The sequence below is a fragment of the Carica papaya genome, chromosome 5 (genome assembly GCF_054855325.1).
Source record: "Carica papaya isolate Zhongbai chromosome 5, ASM5485532v1, whole genome shotgun sequence".
NCBI classification, from domain to species: domain Eukaryota; kingdom Viridiplantae; phylum Streptophyta; class Magnoliopsida; order Brassicales; family Caricaceae; genus Carica; species Carica papaya.
Window position 1 is genome coordinate 23,565,508 of NC_142313.1, and position 19,390 is coordinate 23,584,897.

Sequence of the window (19,390 nt, forward strand, 5' to 3'; positions counted from 1 at the left end):
CATTTTCCATTTAAAGCCATATTTATCTCACTCAAAGATCGAAGACTCAACCCCCTTGCCCCACAGCCTTTTTCACCTCCTCCCAATTTACTAGGTGATATCTCCTTCTTCCCTCATCATCCCCCTAAAGGAAACAGCATTGAATTCTTTCCAACTTCTCAGCTATCTTCAAAAAATTGTGAGAGCCAACAAATAATAGATAAGAATAACATAAGAGTAAGCCTACCTCCCTTTGACAAGAAATTCATCTTCCAGCTAGTCAATCTCTTCTCAAACAACTCTATCACCAGATCTCAAGTTCCAATCTCCTTGTATTTAGAACCAAGGGCAGCCCCAGATATTTTATCGGAAGCTTTGCCATTCTACACCCCAACAGCCCTGCAAGGGTGTCATCATCTCCTTGGTCACTGATTCTCATCATTTCTCATTTATTTAAGTTGATGTCCAAACCCAAAACAGCTTAAAAACAAAGGAATATACATCTCAGACTCAGGATCATCCTCTACTCCGATTGACAGAAAATCAAAGTACCATCTGCAAAGAAGAAACGAGACATTTCGCCTTGTTGATTTCTTCTCCCCTCTCTAATCCCCCGAAGCAAATCAAGTTCCTTTACTTTCTCTAACAGCTTGTTCAAGGTTTCCACTACTATAACGAATAATAAATGGAGAAAGTGGAATCACCTTATCTTAAGCCTCTTAATGCCTTAAAGAAGGAAGATGGGCCTCCATTAATCGTCACTGCAAAAGAAGTGGATATACACACAGACAAATCCACCTTCTCCACTTCCACTCAAACCTTAATCTCTCTAATACATAGTCCACAAAATCCAAACTTACATGATTATAAGCTTTCTCCATATCCAATTTGCACATGATCCCCTCATTATTTTTAATAATCGATTGTGCATAATCCTTTTAGGATATTTGTTAGCTGGCTTCTCATATTTGTAGGACTCGTTTTTTATGAATTAACATGAATTGTACATGGATAGAACTCTTGAGAAGAAGCTAGTTGTTTGTCATGAGATGACGTAGGCGTAAAATTCTCTTGTGTGAGAGAAAATTTCTCATGTGTGAATCCAAGTTGCCTTATCATGAGTGAATCTGGCATATAATTATCAAATTAGAATTCTTGATCCTCCATGTGTTTAATATGCTTTATAGTTCCACCCAACCTATCCATGATAAGAGGAGACAATGTCAAGGAGATTTTGATGATTCTTGATGTCTATCATGTGGATAATTACTTGGCCTTGTTGCCTTAAGCTTTAAGACACCTTGAGGCTCGACTTTGATGATAAAAACTCTTGGAAAAGGGCCTTCCACATGTTCATAACACGTAGGACTCTTGGTTGCTCGAGTTTCTTGGATTTTTGGATACTTTAGAGGCCGATTCCTTCCTTGACTTGGTGAGCTCAGTTTTCCCCTCTTAAACCCTTCAAAGTTTGGCCCAAGGCTCTTCTTTTCATAGATCTATTCATTAACAAAAACTTAGAAATCTCTCTTGAGTCTATTGGTTCATGCTCTTGTGATCTTCCATCCATAAAGTCCAAATGCACCTTGAAATGGACTCATCATAGACTTGTCTCCATATGGACTTTGTTTAACTTGAATTGGATCCACTTAAATAGACCAAGCCATGACTTCCATGCTTTATGAAGCCTAAATTGTGGCCATTTGATCTTTCCATATGCTTCCTCTTGAGGCTGTGAGCTTCCATGTAAGCTCTCATATTGCCATGAACTCCCATGTGCTCTTCCATGTGAGCTTGAGTTTCATTTTAGTCATAGGACCTCATGTAACTTAGTATATCTTACCCCTCCTTTGCTAGCATAAAAAAAAATAAACTGAAATTGACAAAATGGGACAATAACATGTGCCACAAAATAATACATATAATTTCATATTTTTGAAAGTATTGCAACTACCACAAACAAGCGGCGGAGAATTACCAGCAGCAAGAGTAAACTGAGCACAACGACCGCTTTTACGCTTTCTGCAAACATAATGACAGGCATTTGTTTGTGCTTTTCCACGAAGTAAACTCACTTCATCATGAATGCACAATTGTTCCCGAGATCCTAATATTACCATTTTTGGCCTGCATATATTCCAATAATGAAGTTAAATTTTCATTAAATTAGTCCTTTGAGGTAGTCAAAGTATAATGGCACATTCAATCATTATATAAGGTAAAAATAGACATGAATTTTAACAGATATTGCATGTAAATTATTTTATTAAATTATTTGATTGGTTAATCAAGATTACTTTGCAATTTTCTTTATTGAAAAAGTTGTAATAACAATTAACGAGTGGAGAATCATGAATCAGGATTATAATCTTAGCTGTAACCCCTCATTTTACTTTCAGGACCCTTGCAACCCTATTCGTCAATATGAGTTTTAATTTTGAGTGTGTTTGGGAATTTATAATTATGGACAGTTTGATATTCCCAAAAATTTTTAATTAATTGAAGAATCTTTTAATTCTTTAAATTTGAGTACAAAGAAAAAATTCCAATAATTTCAATGATTAAGAGGCTTTTAATATGATTTATACAGAATTTTATTATGTATGAAATTTTATCAATTTATTATGTAATATTTTATAATTTTTATTAATATATAGATGAACTATATACATTCCTACACAAATCTAATAAAGAAAGATATTATTGTCTGCTTATTACAGTTTCATTCTAACTCCCAGTGCTATTGAACATTGTAATGAACTGTAATCAACTATTGCTATTGCAAATAAAACATCATACATGCAATTTTGTAACAAAACTATTCTATTCTTGCAGAATAGTTACACATTGTAGCTTTATTCCATTCAATGAACCAAACATGTTATTATAGCATTAACTATCCAGAAATATGCAATTAAGATCCTTCTAATAATATTGTTTATTCTATCTTCATAACCATAATATAACAGCAATAATAGACAATTCCATCAGCACAAGCGGCGTGTCAAATCGTATCTTGTATTTCACTCTAGATCTATTTGACTACAAATATAGATTCCATGTGAGCTTCCATATTGTAAGACAAACAATTGGAAGAAAACATTCAGTCTCAGAAAAGAAGCAATTGATAGTAAGGGCATCTGTAAACAGAGAATGACGAAAACAAAAGTATAACTATTTCCTTCATGAATGTTCTGGAGACTCCATACCAACCTAGAAAAGCAACAAAATCTCTTCAAGACCTCACCTTCTACTCCTAGCAAGTTTGCTAGATTAAGACATCCATTTGGTCCTTTATATTTTCTTTTGTTTTTTTAAATAAAAGTGTGAGACTGTATATAAATATAGGCACCAAAGGAGAGCCGCCCATGTACAGTATTTACAAATCAATTAAAGTATCAAAAAGATTATCCAAAATCCTCCCTCGACTATAGAGGATAATCTCTTAACAAAAAACTGAAGGTTTGGAACCATTTATTCTTAAGAATATCAAAACCATCTACATCTTCAACCCGCATCAAAAGCCCTTCTATTTTTCCCCTTCCACACCACCCTAAAAATAGTGAGCAGAATAATCTTCACTTGATTCCTGCGACCACTAATGCCCTTCTAAGCCCACAACTCCTCCCTCACCGAACCAGTCTTCAGCCAATTAACACCAAGCAACCCATAAATTATAATCCACAACCTGTCAACAATGGGGCACCAAAGTAAAAGATGATTACAAGTCTCTTCTGCCCTCATACACAAATAACAAGTCTCTTCTGCCCTTCTATTTTTTGTTCCGCTCCCTTGTTATGCTGGATGTTTGTCTCTATCCTTTCAGGCAAACATGGAAGAACTCACTTTAGAAATGCTAAGAAACAAATGCACTTGTGATGCCGAACAAGAAGATCCTAATAAGAGATATGGTGTAGACCAATAAAAAACAAATGTTTTTGGGAAGTTTTACACTAAAAGGAACAAAATACTCAATTTTCTTTTCTAGTTTCAAGAAGTCTTGCATAAAGGGACATGGGAAGTTTTAATTGAACTTTTGTTCGTATAAATAAGGTACCCTAGTTTAGTTGTTTAATAGATATTCATAATTATTAATCAAATAATAAGTTATTCTTTTACTTACTGAGATTCGAGATCTTCATGTTTGGTTCTTAATAAATTTTCTCAAGTTCCATCTTCAAACTCTTTTTATCCTACATCAGTTGGTAGTACCCCTAAATTCAATTTACACGTTTCCCTAGCTTCCATAGGTTACTTAGCAACTTACTTTCCAAAGACAGCCTCTACTTCAGAAAACACTCTGATATTTCTTTCTTCATAAAGCCAAAAAAAAAAACAGAAAAAGAAAGAAAGAAAACCCCAAAATCCTAAAATAGTCGCCAACTAGGGAGAGAAGTCAGCAACTATCGACAAAGTGATGTCTAGCCACCTCTAAGAGATAGTCGACACAACCCATTCTTTTGGCTTAAAAGGGGTCCAATCAACTCCACCAAATTCGATGTTCACTAATGCCTGAAAACGCAAGCACTTGCTGCGGGAATCATCCTCATTGTTGCTTTGTCAAAACTCCTTCTCGGCCACGATAAGCAATGCCCACTAGACCTGGGACCAGTGCTCCTGTTGAGCTCCACACCAAAAGATCATCGCAGGAAGGTTGCTAGAAACCAACGTGTGATGCCGCATGCCAAAAAATGTGCATTGGTCAAGGTGTTCTGAAGCTTTTAGTTGACCAGATGAAACTGGCTTAACCCAATTCGATTCAACTTCTTTGGAGCCATTTCAGACTTATTCAACATTTTCATATAAGGTCTTGACTTTTTAGGCATGTTCTTTTACTTTTTGAGTATAGTTTGGTCGAGTTCATGTTTTATATTCACTTTTTTGGCAAGTTGGCTTGGAGCAACTTTGAATGGATTTAAAACATGAGCAAAGTTGTTTTAGTTATATTCTAGCAAGCATGTTATTCATTTACAAAAGTTGACCTACAAGATGATCTATAAGAAATTTTTTTATCAATATATATGTGAAAGAGAATTAAAATCAATTGAAATTCTATAAGGATGCAAATTTTCATGACTTATTGAATTTTGCTAAGAAGGTATTTAGGCTCAAGATTTTCACCAAGGATATTGCTTGTATGATACATCTTATCATATGGAAATTCAAAATTATCTTCCAAAGCCGAAAATGGTGAAAGTGTTTCACCTTTAAAAGGAAAATCACGAAAACAATATGGCACTTTTTATTTTTATAAAGTTATGGAAGATATAAAAACAGTTATCCAAGATTTAAGTAATAAGATTGATATGTTTGAAATGAAAATGAAAAAAACATTGAGGAACTCATGAATCTTTAGTTACACAAGAACCTAAAATATCTAAAACATTAGTAGAACATGAAGAGCAAGTAAATAATGCAAGGGTGAATGGATTAGTGAACGAGCAAAATCTTATGAAAGTACTATAACCTAATGATCAACAATTAACTAATAATATCGAAGATAAGCATAAAAATTAGGTAATTGAAATAGTAGAAGATATTGAGAAAGATATTATCATTCCTCTTGATCAAGTTGATCTTTTTAGGGATGGATCTCAATTTAGTTGCACACAAAAATGTTATTAAAGTTAAAAATGATGATATTCTCAAGGAAGAGGCCCCACATGAAGGTATTAAAAAAATTTATTTGCCTTCTAATATTGACAAAAAAAATTTTAACACAAATGGCTTGCACTTCCCTCCCAAAAAGAGAAAGTAGAGAGAGAAAGCAGGGACTATGAAGAGCTACGGCATTAATAAGGTAAAGAAGTAGTAGAGAGAGAGGTCCCAATATGGGCAAAATAGGGAGGTGAAGGAAAGGAGAATGGAAAGGTCGTCGCCTCAACCGACCAGAAGAGAAGTGAAAAGCGATGTCGGAGGGGAAGAAATTTGTGATGATAGAGAAGTCCTTTGATTTTGCAAACAAGGGAAGAAACATGAAGGGAATGAGAATAAGCGAAAATAGCAAGTATTTTTGCGTTATTATTTCTCTGGAAGAGGACGAGGTGGGATGGCTGGTGGTAGTTCTAAAGGACCTAGGGGAAGAATAAGACGGGAAGGATGCATAACCAGTGGTTTGCCCGGGATAGAATAAAAGTGGAAGATTTCTGCTCCTAATGGAAGAAACGGGGCAAGATGTGAAGCATATTTTTATCCACAACGGACCGAAAGCTAGAGGCTGGTGGCAAGTCATTAAGGCCGTTTATGAACTGGCGAATTGTGAAATCATTAACCCAGAGAGAAAGGAGAAGAAAATGATGATCTATAGAAATGAAATGAAAGAAACAAAATGTGATTAGCAATAGTTGGAAGAAGACATTTCACTGTTTGCACTATCAAGCAGAGTTTTGAGCTTCTGTGGAGGCAATAGGCTTCTATGCAACAACTATCAAGTAGAGGGGAAAGAAGGTGATGCAGGTAAGGCAGGGGGAATCCAACTCGGAGGCGGGCGAGTCAATTTCAAAAATCATATAAATAGTTTGCCAAAATCCAAGTACCCAAAACGCACGCTTACAGGGTTGTTTTGGACAAAACTCTAAAATGGGCTCGAGTTTTAACACAGTAAGGAGGCTGAAAGGCGATGGGACAAAAACCCATGAAAGATATGGCTGGATAGAGAAAGGGAAGCGGATCGAGCAAGCTGGATCGAGTTCATTTAAAAATGGGTCAATGGGCCTAAAATTAAATGGGTTTGGCAGAAGAAAAACCTAACCCGCCCCAGTAATTCAACCCTAAAGGGGGGAGACAGAGCTAAAGGCGTTCGGGGGAATCCAGGGAGGCAGGAAGAAGAGGACGATGTGGAAGCTTTAGGGTGACAGAAGAGGAATGAAAAAATGAAGAAAAGGAGGGGTGGGGGGACAAGCAGTGAGGAGAATAGGTGCGAGAAGATGGAGGGGGAGGCGGCAAGTGAAAAAATCTGAGTAGAAGACAAAGAGAATGCTGAAAGAAATCAAATGGCTCAGGTTCTGGTTGAATCTGAAAATGAATTTGTAAACATGTAAGTTGGGGGCAGCAATGGAAAAGGTGGGAATCGAGATGATTGTGGGGGGTTTGGAAGAAAATTGAAAATCTATCGGGGTTATGCAAAATATCCATAAAATAAGTATAATGTTAGGAGTTTCTTTTAAAGGAATTAAAGAACAAATGATGGGCATCTTTGAGAAGACTAAAAGAGAAGGGAGAAGCGGAAGGGGAACGAATTAATTGGGAGGGAGAGGGAAAAACAGGGGAAAGGAAGATGAACTGAAGGGGTTAAAATCATCAATTAATTATGATTATAAGAAAAAAGATATTGGGAAGGGGGAGAAGAACTATAAAAATATGAATGATAAGTAAAATTACTCCTTGAAATATTCGGCGATTAAACGATAGGAAGAAGAGGGATATTATGAAAGGTTGCTTGAATAGGTGGAAACTGAATGTCATCTATTTTCAGGAAACCAAAATGGAGACAATTGCTGAAAAGGAGGCTAGAAGCCTGTGGAGGGTTTAGGAGTTGAGGTGGTACTTTATTCTGGCAAAGACGACTACGGGAGGTAGAATGATTGCTTGGAGAGAGGACATAGTGAGGTGTAAGGAAGTGTTGCTAGGGAAGTCTATTGTATCTTGTGTTTTTTAGAATACTATGGGGGAAGGTATGGAAATTAATTGGTGTTTATTGTCGAGCACTAGAGAGGGAGTTGGAGGAAAGTAAACTGAAGTGGGGTACCAAATGGGTGGTAGGTGTGACTTTAACATGGTGTTGAAGAGGAGTGACAGATCGCGGATCAATTTTCAATTTCATATCCTGAGGAGTTTAAAGATGACATGGAAAAGATGAGTTTGGTGACTTGCCTTTATCGGGTGGATGATGGACATGGTCAAATAATAAAAGTCCTTTTTCTAAAATTGACCTTTTTTGTGTCGGCAGATTTCTTAAGCCAGCTTGCAAGGTTGTCTCATAAAGTGCTATGCAGACCAACTTTCGACCACTTTTAATTTGTATTGCTTCTGATGGCATTAAGTAGGGCTTGATCCCGCTCAGAATTGACAACAAGTGGTTGAAGGTAAAAAGCTTCAGAAGCATGATCGAGAAAACTTATAAAGAGATAAGGTAAATGGTAAAGTTAGCTACAGGGTGGCTTTCAAATTGAGATTCTTGAAAGATGAGATCAATAAGTGGACCAAAAAAGAACAGCTAAAAGAAGAAAAGAGAATGAACAACATCATTCAAGAGATCGAGGACACTCATGATCTAGCGGACCAAAAGATTGTTAACCCCAATCAGAAGGAACCAATGCCTGCGAATATCAGTATGGAAGGGATGAGAAGAACAATAGTGTATCTTTGACCAGAACTTTCCATTGTCCACATTGCTTCAGGGAGGTGCAGGTGTCCATTGAAGGGGTAGGTTTGAGATCACATGTGGCAGCGGCGAAAGCAAGCATGGAACAAGAGAAGCGGATAGGGCAAACCAGGGATCTGGAAAGGAAGTGGAACGGGTTGTTGGCAAACCAGTTTCAAGTAGACAGGGTGCCCGGTCTCAATATATGCAAGGCCCAAACAGAATGGGGGAGATGTGGGTTGGAGCACGAAAACAACTGGGTCTCCACTTAAGGGGACTAACAGGCCCAAACAATTGTGGTGGGACGAGAAAGGAGAAGGGTCTGTGAATGCAAGCCCAAGTAGAGTGCATTTTAAACCCAAAGAACTAAATGTTAAGTGGGTCTTGACAAGGACACTTGAGTCCAATTTAGGTAACCCAACACCGAAAGAAGTTGGAGAACCAGTTGGGGAGTCGAGTTTAGGGCAGAAAGAGAATGGGTTGTGCAAGAATGGGGTGACAGAGATGGCAACAGACTCAGAGGGTGAAAATGAGGAGGTTGGCATAAATGATATCGAGCCCGTTGGGGGGGGGGGGGGGGGGAGAGGTGAGAGGCTTGAGGTGAGGTGATGGAGGGTGTGATTGTTGAAAGCAAGGGGAAAAGAAGTGAAGAGGGCTCACAGTTGGACAAAGAGGAAAATCGGGAGTGTCATGAGGAAAAAGAGGAACTGAGCGATGGAAGCAATGGAGAAACAGATGCGTCTTGGACAATAATGCCAATGGAAGGAGAGTTGATGGTCGAGGGGGAGGTCTGTGACTCAAAGGTGGAACCGAAGTTCATCCAGTAGAGCACCAAGAGATCTGAATGTGGTGATGGGGATTTACTAGGATATTGTGGAAGTTAGCAACATGATGGGACTGTCTTTTGAAGGTTTGCAGGAGTAGCTGACTAAGTTCTTTGAATATATAAGTAGAAAGAGGAAAATGCAAAAGAAGGCTAAGGGTACCAGCAGTAGAGAGAAGAGGAAACAGGGGGATGGTGAATCCAGGGAATTAAGGAGATTACAATCTTCAATAAATTATGATTGTAGATGTAGGAGTAAGGGGGGAGGAAAGGAGATAAACAAACAAAAAAATGATAGATACAATTGTATTATGGAATGTTAGGGGGTTGAATGATTTGAAGAGAGACATTGTGAGAGAATGTTTGAAAAGACGGAAGATGAGTGTTGCATACTTACAAGAAACAAAAATGGAGTGCATGTCTCATGATGAGGTGAGGAGTTTGTGGGGAGGGAAGAACATTGGTTGGCAGCATTTAACAGCTAAAGGTGCGGTAGATGGAGTTATTGTCATGTGGAGAGGAAGTGGTTAGATGTAAGGAGTTTTGTATTGGGGAGGTGACCATTTCGCATGTCTCTAAAAATATTACTGGAGGTGATGTTTGGGTGTTAACGAATGTGTATTGTAAGGGGAATAGGGAGGAAAGAGCTATTTTATGGCAAGAGTTAAGAGTATTGTAAGAAGAGGTGGGACTTTAATTAGGTAGTTGGGGGTTATTTCAATATCGTGATGAGAAGAGGTGAGAGATCCGAGCATACTTTTGATGTGGGGTGTGCGGAGGATTTTAGAGAGGTGATGGATAATTTGATTTTAGTGGATTTACCACTAATGGGGGGGACGTGGTATAATGGAAAGGACAGTCCATCTTTCTCAAGAATTGATTGATGTTTTGTTTGTGCAAATTTCCTAGCACGTTTGACAAGAGTTTCCCAAGGTTTGCTGCATAAATTGATTTCTGACCATTTCCCGACTTGTTTATCAGCTGAGGGTATTGTTTGGGGCCCATCTCCATTTCGATTGGACAATAAATGGCTAACAATTACTGGTTATAGAGAGTTAGTTATGAAAACTTGGAGGAAGACTATAGTTGCAGGGAAAGTGAGCTACAAAATCGATCACAAGTTGAAAAAATTAAAAAATGAGAAAAAAGTGGACGAAGGAAGAGGGATCTAAGGAACAAGGCATTACTGATCAGTTCATCGCAAAGGTGGCTGAGTTTGATATGAAAGAAGCTGATGTGGGGCTTTCAGATGATAAGATGCGAGCAAGAGAGGGGCAGCATTTCGGGGAAGCTTATCATATTAGAATGGAGGAAATTTCTTGGAGATAGAAATCAAGGGAAAAGTATATTAAAGATGGAGATCGCAACACTAAATTTTTCCATTGTTTAGCTAGCCATAGAAGACGATGTAACTATGTGAAGGAGATGTTTACTAGGGGTGAATGTGAGGGGTAATGAGCAGATGAGAGAGATTGCCAGCAAGTTTTATGGTGATTTCTATAGTTAAGAGGTTAGTTGGAAAATAAAATTAAACAATCCGTAGTTTAATCACCTTGGGAACAGTGATAGAGACGAGTTGGAAGTGGCTTTCACAGAAGATGAGATCATATCTTGTTTGTTTGATTGTAATGGGGACAAAACTCCGGGACCCAATGGTCTCAATATGAAGTTTCTTCAAGAATTTTGGTCTGTGTTTAAAAAGGATATTATGGATTTATTTAATGAATTCTGTAGGAATTGGTCTTTTGTTAGATCATTGAATACCACCTTTTTTGTCTTGATTGCCAAGAAAAGAGCTAAGAATATTAACGATTTTAAATCCATTAGTTTAGTGGGTTGTATCTACAAATTAATTTCTATAGTGTTGGATAGCATAAAGGTGAAAGTTTTGAGAAAAGTTATTGGGGAGTGTCAACACGCTTTCATGGATGGTAGACAAATCATTGATGGTAGCTAATGAAGTGGTTGATGATTTAATAAGCAGCAACAAAGATGGCATACTATGTAAATTGGATCTGGAGAAGGCTTATGATCACGTGTGTTGGGACTTTGTTGACTATATGCTAGGGAGATTGTTTTGGTGAGACGTGGAGGAGGTGGATTAAGGTTTGTATTTCTACAACATTATTTGTGGTTATGATTAATGTGGTTCATCATCTTTCTTTAAGGCCTCTAGGGATCTTAGACAAAGGGACCCACTTTCCCCTTTCCTCTTTATGGTGGTTATAAAGGCTTTCAATAAGATGTTAGAAAGGGCCAAGGAAAATGAGTTGATTACAGGCGTTTGGGTTGGTAAGAATAATCAACAGGAACAGATTTTTCACTTATTTTTTGCTGAAGATACTTTGATCTTTTGTCAAGCAAAGAAGGAAATGGTGGAAAAGCTTGGAACTTTTTTGCCATGTTTTCATACTGTCTCAGGTCTCAATATTAACTTAAATAAATCCGAGATTGTTAGATTTAGGGAGAGGGGGGATGAAGATCTTGCTGATGTCCTGGGGTGTAAATCTGTCATACTTCCTCTTAAGTATTTAGGCATACCATTGGCTGTGACATACAAAGAGAAAAACATTTGGGATCCGGTAGTTGAAATTTTTTAGAACATATTAGCTATGCGGAAGCAGAATTATCTTATTCAATGGTGGTCGTCTTACATTAGTGAAGAGTGTTCTTTCTAACATTCCTATTTATTACTTCTCTACCCTTAAGGTTCCAATTCATGTTGGTAAAAAACTGAAAAAAATTCAATATAGATTTCTTTGGGGCGACGATAAGGAGAGAAGGAGAATGCACCTTATGAATTGGAAGGAGGTGAAAAATCCGGTTAGAGATGGAGGGCTAGGCATTAAATCACTTATTCATATGAAGAGGGCCCTTCATGGCAAATGACTGTGGAGATATTTGAATGAGGGTGGGCTGTGGAAAAGGGTGATGAATGCGAGGTGGGGTTTGTGGAACGGGAGAGGTGTTTGGGAAACAACCGGGGGAGTTATGGGACTGGTTTTTGGAAGTGTATTGCTAATGAAAGTGGCTGCTCAAGGGAATGTGTCAAATGGAAGGTTGGGAAAGGAAATAATGTGTGTTTTTGGACTGATGTTTGGGAGGAAGGAGGTTGTTTTATGGATAGATTTCCCATAATATTCACAATTGCGAGTAATAAAAATGCCTGTGGAGGAAATGTGTGATGCCGGGAGTGGAAGGGCATGCAATATTGCAGTGATTAGAAATCAAAAGCATTGGGAAGTGGAGGAATATGAGGCTCTGCTTCGGGTGCTGTCCAATGTTAAATTAACTGGTGACAGAGATAGGTTGGTTTGGAAGCACAAGAAAAAGAGACATTTACAGTAAAATCTTACTATGAACACATTATGAAAGGCAGCATATGCAGATTCAATAATTTTCTTGCCAACCAGATTTGGAAAGTTCAGGCCCCTCCGAAGACTGTTTTTTTTTGCTTGGGAGGCCAGAAGGAATTGTATTTTAACTGTGGATAATTTGGTGAGAAGGGGTATGGTGCTGGTGAACATATACTGTATGTGCAAGAGTGAGGCTGAAACTTGCAATCATCTTATTTTTCATTGTCCTGCTGTGTACAAGTTATGGTGCTCAATCTTTAGACTGTCCGGGGTGAACGGGGTGATGGTTGGGTCAGTTAGAGAGGAACTGGGGGCGTGGGCTAGTCTGGGTAAAGGAAGGAAGAAGCTGTTTAATCTTCTTTCACTCCCTGTTTTTTGGATTATATGAAAGGAAATGAATGGTAGAATTTCCAAAGAAATAGATAATGACTTCATTAAAATTAAAGATAGATGGTTACATCTTTTTGGGTCTTTAATTTTGGGACATAACATGTATAGGATGGATGATTTTGGGTATATTATTGATTGTCTAACCAAAATGTAATACTTTTGTACATGGGTTGCACTCCGTTGGTGCTTTATTAATATATCTATACTTTTTTATTTCACAAAAAAAAAAATACTGATAAGAATGAGAGGGAGAGGGGTGTTTCGGAGGGAAGGGGTAAAAGAGAAGGGTTGAGCACGGACCTAGCATACAAATTGAGGATGGATGAGATCTCATGGAAACAAAAGTTGAGAAAGAAGTGGATCAAAGAAGGCGATAGAAACACTAGATACTTCCACTATTTAACTAGCAACAGGAGGAGATGAAATTATGTTGGTGCATTAATTTTGGACAAATGAAATATCATGGGTAATAGAGACATGAGGTAAGAAGCCAGCATTTTATTTTCTAATTTGTAATATGAAGATCTTGGAAGAAGATCTAGACTAGATAATCTGCAGTTTAAGATGTTGGGTGATGATGTTAGAACCAATATTAAGAAGGAATTCATGGAAGAAGGGATTAAAGGTACTCTCATGGATTGCAAAAGTGACAAAGCCCCAGGTATTGATGACTTCGACATGAGATTTTTACAAGAATTTTGTCATTTGGTCAAGAATGATTTGATGGATGTGTTTGAAATCATTAAACTCCACGTTCCTGGTCCTACTTGCAAAGAAAGAAAGGGCGGAAAATATTAAAGAATTTCGACCTATAAACTTGGTGATATGCATCTACAAACTGATTTCAGAGTTATTATCAAAAATTGTCCAGTGTTTTGGGTTCGGTTATTGGGGAAAGCCAGCATGCTTTTGTAGAAGGGAGGCAAATTATGGATGCAGTGATTGTGACTAACAAAGTGGTAGACAACCTTGAAAGCAACAAGAGTGAAGGATACTATGCAAGTTGGACATGGAGAAAGTGTATGATCATGTTAGCTAGGACTTTCTGGATTATATGCTAAGAAAATTAGGGTTTGGATGGAAGTGGAGAAGATGGATACAAACGTGCATATCTACTCCCTCCTTTGTTGTGATGATCAATGAAAGTCCTTCCTCATTTTTCAAGGTATCTAAGGGGTCTACGGCAAGGAAATCTGCTTTTGCCTTTACTTTTCATAATAGTCATGGAAGCCTTGAATAAGTTGATTGAAAAAGCGAAGGAATTGGATTTAGTGAAAGGAGTATGGGTGGGGAGAAAAAATCAGCAGGTTGAAGTCTCTTATTTGTTTTTTCGCTGATGATACGTTGATTTTTTGTCTACTGAATGAGAGGGTGATCCTAGGTCTTAGTTGTGTTCTTCTATGTTTTCAAGCTATATTTGGCCTAGACACAAACTTAAATAAATTCAAGATGGTCAAAACTGGAGGTTGGGACAATGACGATTCCCTTGTGGGATTGATAGGGTGGAAATGACAAAACTCCTTATAAAATATCTCGGTCTTCCCTTAGGTTTTGATAGGATGAAGGATGAGTATTCTACTTGTCCTGATTTTGGTCTCATTTATCAGGAGGTTAGGGATGGTAACCGTAGAGACTATGTTGACTTTGTTATTCGTGAGGGTTATCTGTTTAGAGCGACTAAGTTATGCATTCCTCATACGTCACTTAGAGATTCTCGTCTTTGGGAAATGTGTAGGTGGAATTGCTGGTCATTTTGGAAGGGATAAGACTCTCGCTCTATTGGATAGGTTTTCTAAGATGGCACATTTCTTTCCTTGTAGTAAAACAACCGATGCTTCACATGTGGCTAAATTGTTCTTTAGAGAGGTTGTTAAACAGCATGGTTTACCTTCCTCCATAGTGTCTTAAGTTCCAAATATAAGGACTTAGAAACTTGGGACCCCGTTATTGATACTTTTGAGAAGAGATTGGCTAGCTGGAAGAGGAATTTTCTGTTCAAAGAAGGTAGGCTTAGACTTATTAAAAGCACTCTTTCTACTCTTCCTATTTACTATATGCCAGCTCTCATTATTCCCATGAAGATTGTTAAGATGTTGGAAAGAATTTAATGTCGTTTCCTTTTGGGGGATGATAAGGGTAGAAGGAGGTACCACCTTGTCAAGTGGGAGAAGGTGAAGAAACCCGTGAGATTTGGGGGTTTGGGAATTTGTTCGATGGTTGAGATGAATATGGTTCTACATAGTAAATGGTTATGGAGGTATCTGAAGGGGGAAGAGTAGTTGTGGAAAAGTGTGGTTGACGCTCAGTGGGGGAGATGGGTGGATAGTGCTTCTTGGTGGGTTCATTGGGCCATTCTCATGAAGTGAATTTATGGAGGAAGATTAGTTTGGGTAATAGAAAATTCTTTCACTGTGTCAAGTGGAAGTTGGGCAGGAGAGATAAAATTCATTTTTTACTAGATGAGTGGATTAAGCATGGGATTCTTAAAGATCAATTCCCACATATTTTTGCATTGTGGTGGAGGAGGCTCACGGTGTTCGGTGGGGAGGAGGGGAGGATGGGGGTTTGGAATGTGGAAGTGTTGCGGAACCTCGATGATTGGGAAGTTGGGAAATAAAAAGCATTACTTCAGCTTCTCTCTAGTGTTCAAGTGAACTCGAATAGCGACAAATTGATGTGAAAACCAAAGAAAGATGGGCAATTCACTGTAAAATCCTTTTATGATATGCTGATGGGTACTAATGAACCTGAGATGGAGGATTTCCTATTTAAACAGATCTGGGAAGTCCAAGCTCCACCAAAAATTGTTTTTCTCACCTGGGAGGCAAGGAGGAAATGCATTCTGACTATTGACAACTTGATGAGAAGGGGCAGAGTGATAGTTAATGTTACTTATATAAACAAGTGGGTGAGACTTGCAATCATCTCCTTTTATGGTGTCCTATAACATATAACATATGGTCTATGGTTTATAGTCTCCTGGGTACCAGTTGGGTTGGGGCGGGCTCAGTGAATGAGGAGATTTAGGGGGGGGGGGGGGGAAGGGGGGGAGGAGGTGGGGTTTGTAAAAAGAAAAAATGCATAAAACTTATTCCTTTGACTATACTTTGGATAGTGTGGAAAGAGAGAAAAAGGAGAGCTTTTGATGAGGTGAAGAGTGATATGTCTAAAATTAAATATAGATAGCTTCATCATTTTGCTTCTATTTTCTTAGAGCATAACATGTATAGGGTGGAGGATTTTGTACATATCATAGATAGTCTTATTGAATTGTAAATATGTTTTGTACACGGCTTGCACCCCCTTGTTGCTATACCATTTATATACTAGTTATATTTTCTATCTCCAAAAAAATTTTAAAAACATAACAATTCTTCCTTTTATGGATTTAGTCATTCTTGATTAATTCACTATGTATCGAAATTCTTACTTTCAGAAGCATTCATGTTATCTCTTAAATTCAAGTTTTGGAACATTCAAGTTTATTTGGATAAGTTCCAACCTTCATATTCTTTCCACTTCAACATTTCAAAAATTCGAAACAAGTTTTCACCAAGTGGGGTAGGATGAAGCAAAATAGGAAGTTCTAAATAAGAGATATGATGCATAACCAATAAAGAAAAATAGATGTTTTGGGAAGTTTTGTTTCGCAAAATTTACAATAAAGGTAAATTCAAATATTTAATTTTCTTTTCTAATATTCTCCTAGTTTTTTCTATTTAATTGTATTTTTGTGCCTATAACAAAGACATCTAACTTAGTTGCTTAGTAGACTATTCATGATTATTATTCAATTTTTTTTATTGACAAAAAAAAAAAGAAAGTATATTAAAGTAAGAGGAAAAGGATACAAAGAAAGGAGATATTCTCCAAAAGCTATAGACAATAGTAAGCCAAAAAAATTATAAATAAATAAAATTCACAAAGAATATACTAAACTAATACCGAAAGTAATAATCTCTTCATTCAGATAGAGTTTATAAATAGGTAGATAAGAGAATTTTCCATGCACCTTGACTCATAAGCCATGTCCAAAAAGTCACCCTATCCCATATCTCATGGAAAGACGTACTTCAGTCGTCAAAATTTTTCAATTTTGCCCAAGCTATATTGTCCATAAGCTAGCAAAGATAGCCCCTCACCACAAAGGTTTTGCTTCCTTTACCGCTCCATCAACCTTAAAATACACCCTTAAAAGGCTTTCAACTATAGGAGTGACCATATAATGCTAAAGAAAGTTAACAATTTAGTCCAAGGTTTTCAAACAACTTCACAATGAAGAAATAAATAGAAGCGTCTCTTGCCCTTCAGAGCATATTATGCAGATGTCCGGAGATACCGCATGGCTCAGGCGCCAAATTTGTTTCATCTCATTAGTGATGAGCGTTTGATGCATGGTTATCCACGTAAATACCTTTACCTTTGAAGGAGCTAGCGCTATCCAAAACAAATTGAAAATATGAAACTAGTTAGGGGTGTGATATTTCATGAGATATGCAAAAAAAGACTTACTTACAAGTCTCTGTCCAATGGATGCATGGTCCAAATCATGTATCTAAAAGCGAAGAAAGGTGAATCGGCTCTAATTGAGTCTAAAAATTTTGCAACTCAGGAACCTCCATATCCAATAGATTATAAGTGAAATAAAATTTTTGGGCCATGTTCCCCTCTATGTTAATAAAATAAATTTAGAGACAGTTGTGTTATGTCTTGAAGAAAGGCTAAACAGTCAGGAAACTTACATGGCTAGAGGTTGTTCTCCCACTTAGGTATCTTCCTAAAATCTCACTCTAGAGCCATCTTCCACTTGGAGTCGGGTGAGAGATTGGAACAAAGGAAGTACTTGAGAGATGGCTTTCTAAAGACTATAATGGGATATGAATCTTCCATGGCATCCCATCGCCTCCCGTCACTCTATGAATACTTCTAATCACTTTATGCTATAAAGATTTTTGTTCTAGGGGAAAGCACCAATGTCACTTAATCAATAAAATAAGTTCTTAGATCTAAGAATTCCAATGCCCAACCCACTTGAACTCTTGGATTGCAATAGACATCCCAACTAACAAGATGGTCGTGTTTTTCCCCAACTCTAAGTCTATAGAAACTTCCTCATGCATCTCTCTAATTATTATTCAAATATTGAGATATTTTTTTATTATTGGGATCCTAGATCTCCAAATCTAGTTCTTAATAAAGTTTATCTAAGTTTTCCTTTCAAACTCTCTTTGTCCTACCTCAGCTTATCTATCAATATGACAAATTCAACACCATTCTATTTAAGAAAGAAATTTTAACAGTTAAAAATGAGAACATTCTGAAAGAACTTCTTGTTTCACATTTTTTTGTTACTTTTAGCAAGGAACATTGAAAATCAGCAACATAATGCAACAAATGAAGAAAAAGCTTTACAAACAATTGCCAGTAACAAAAATCTCAAGTGCAAAAAAAGATCATATAGGCAATTAATTTTCACCTGTAGTTGGTTCTTTTCAGCTCTTGTATCACTTGTCTGAGCTGGCTATGAGTACGCGATGTATATAAAATAGTTGGAAGATTAGCAGTTCCAGACTCTGATAATTCCATGTCTGAGTTGCTCCTTGAAATCTGACAGATCTTTTCATCCTTACCAGTTGAGAAATTTCCCAAACTCTTCCGCCAAGCTAGTGTGGCACAGAGAAGACACAAAGTTTTTCCAGTTCCAGTTGGACTCTCCAAAAGTGCATTGTGTCTCTGCCATATCATTAATTTATGTAAAATGTCAATCAGATTAGATTGGCAATGACAACCACAAATGTCACTGAACATTCTGATAATGATGCGGAGAAAATTTCTCAAATTAAAATGAAATTCAAAAAAAAAATATCAAAAAAGTAATGAATGCTCCATAGCCTACCAAACCTATAAAAAACAATTAAACCAGATACATTCAGATTGTTAATGAAATAGATGATTTTATAACTCAACATCACGAATAACCCAGGAAGAGCCCTAGCATTGATCCCCAGTTACTTTCTCCAAAATGATTTAAGAATGATAATCACATGCCCAATTAATGATCATCAAAATTCCATAATTGTATGACAAATGAAAAGTGCATATAGATTTTGCTCTAAGAAGAATTCTACTTAGTGAGTGAAAACAAAACCGTAACCACAGTGTAAAGCTATGATCAAGTACACCTCAAATTGTTCCAGAGATTAATATTTTAAAGATTTAAAAAAAAAAAGAATTGTTCAAAAGATTATCTTTTTTTAGGACAAAAATGAAAGCCCCTGCATCGGAGAGACGGCAAAAGACTTCACTGCTCAAAAGAACTAAAAGAAAACGTAAAACAGCACTACGAGCACAAAATTTCTAAGTGTTAATATATAGAAATTCGAAACTCCATGGCAAGAAAAAACGCCAAATGAGTTGTCAAACTTTCTTGATTAATTAATCATCTGCGGAGAGACAGCCAAAAATTTCATTGCTCAAAAGGAA

The 19,390-nt window shown here is 37.2% G+C and overlaps 1 protein-coding gene across 4 annotated transcripts in view; it reads right to left on the reverse strand.

Annotated features, from left to right (window-relative positions):
- Positions 1 to 19,390, reverse strand: part of LOC110817823 (RAD3-like DNA-binding helicase protein) — a 76,604-nt gene that overhangs the window by 56,621 nt on the left and 593 nt on the right. For all 4 annotated transcript variants that reach the window (XM_088221097.1, XM_088221094.1, XM_088221093.1 and 1 more), the window contains exons 2-3: positions 18,384 to 18,640; positions 1,955 to 2,103 (exon numbers count right to left, since the gene is read on the reverse strand). In XM_088221097.1, the coding sequence (XP_088077223.1) occupies positions 1,955 to 2,103; positions 18,384 to 18,640 (406 nt within the window). The remainder of the gene's footprint in view (positions 1 to 1,954; positions 2,104 to 18,383; positions 18,641 to 19,390) is intronic.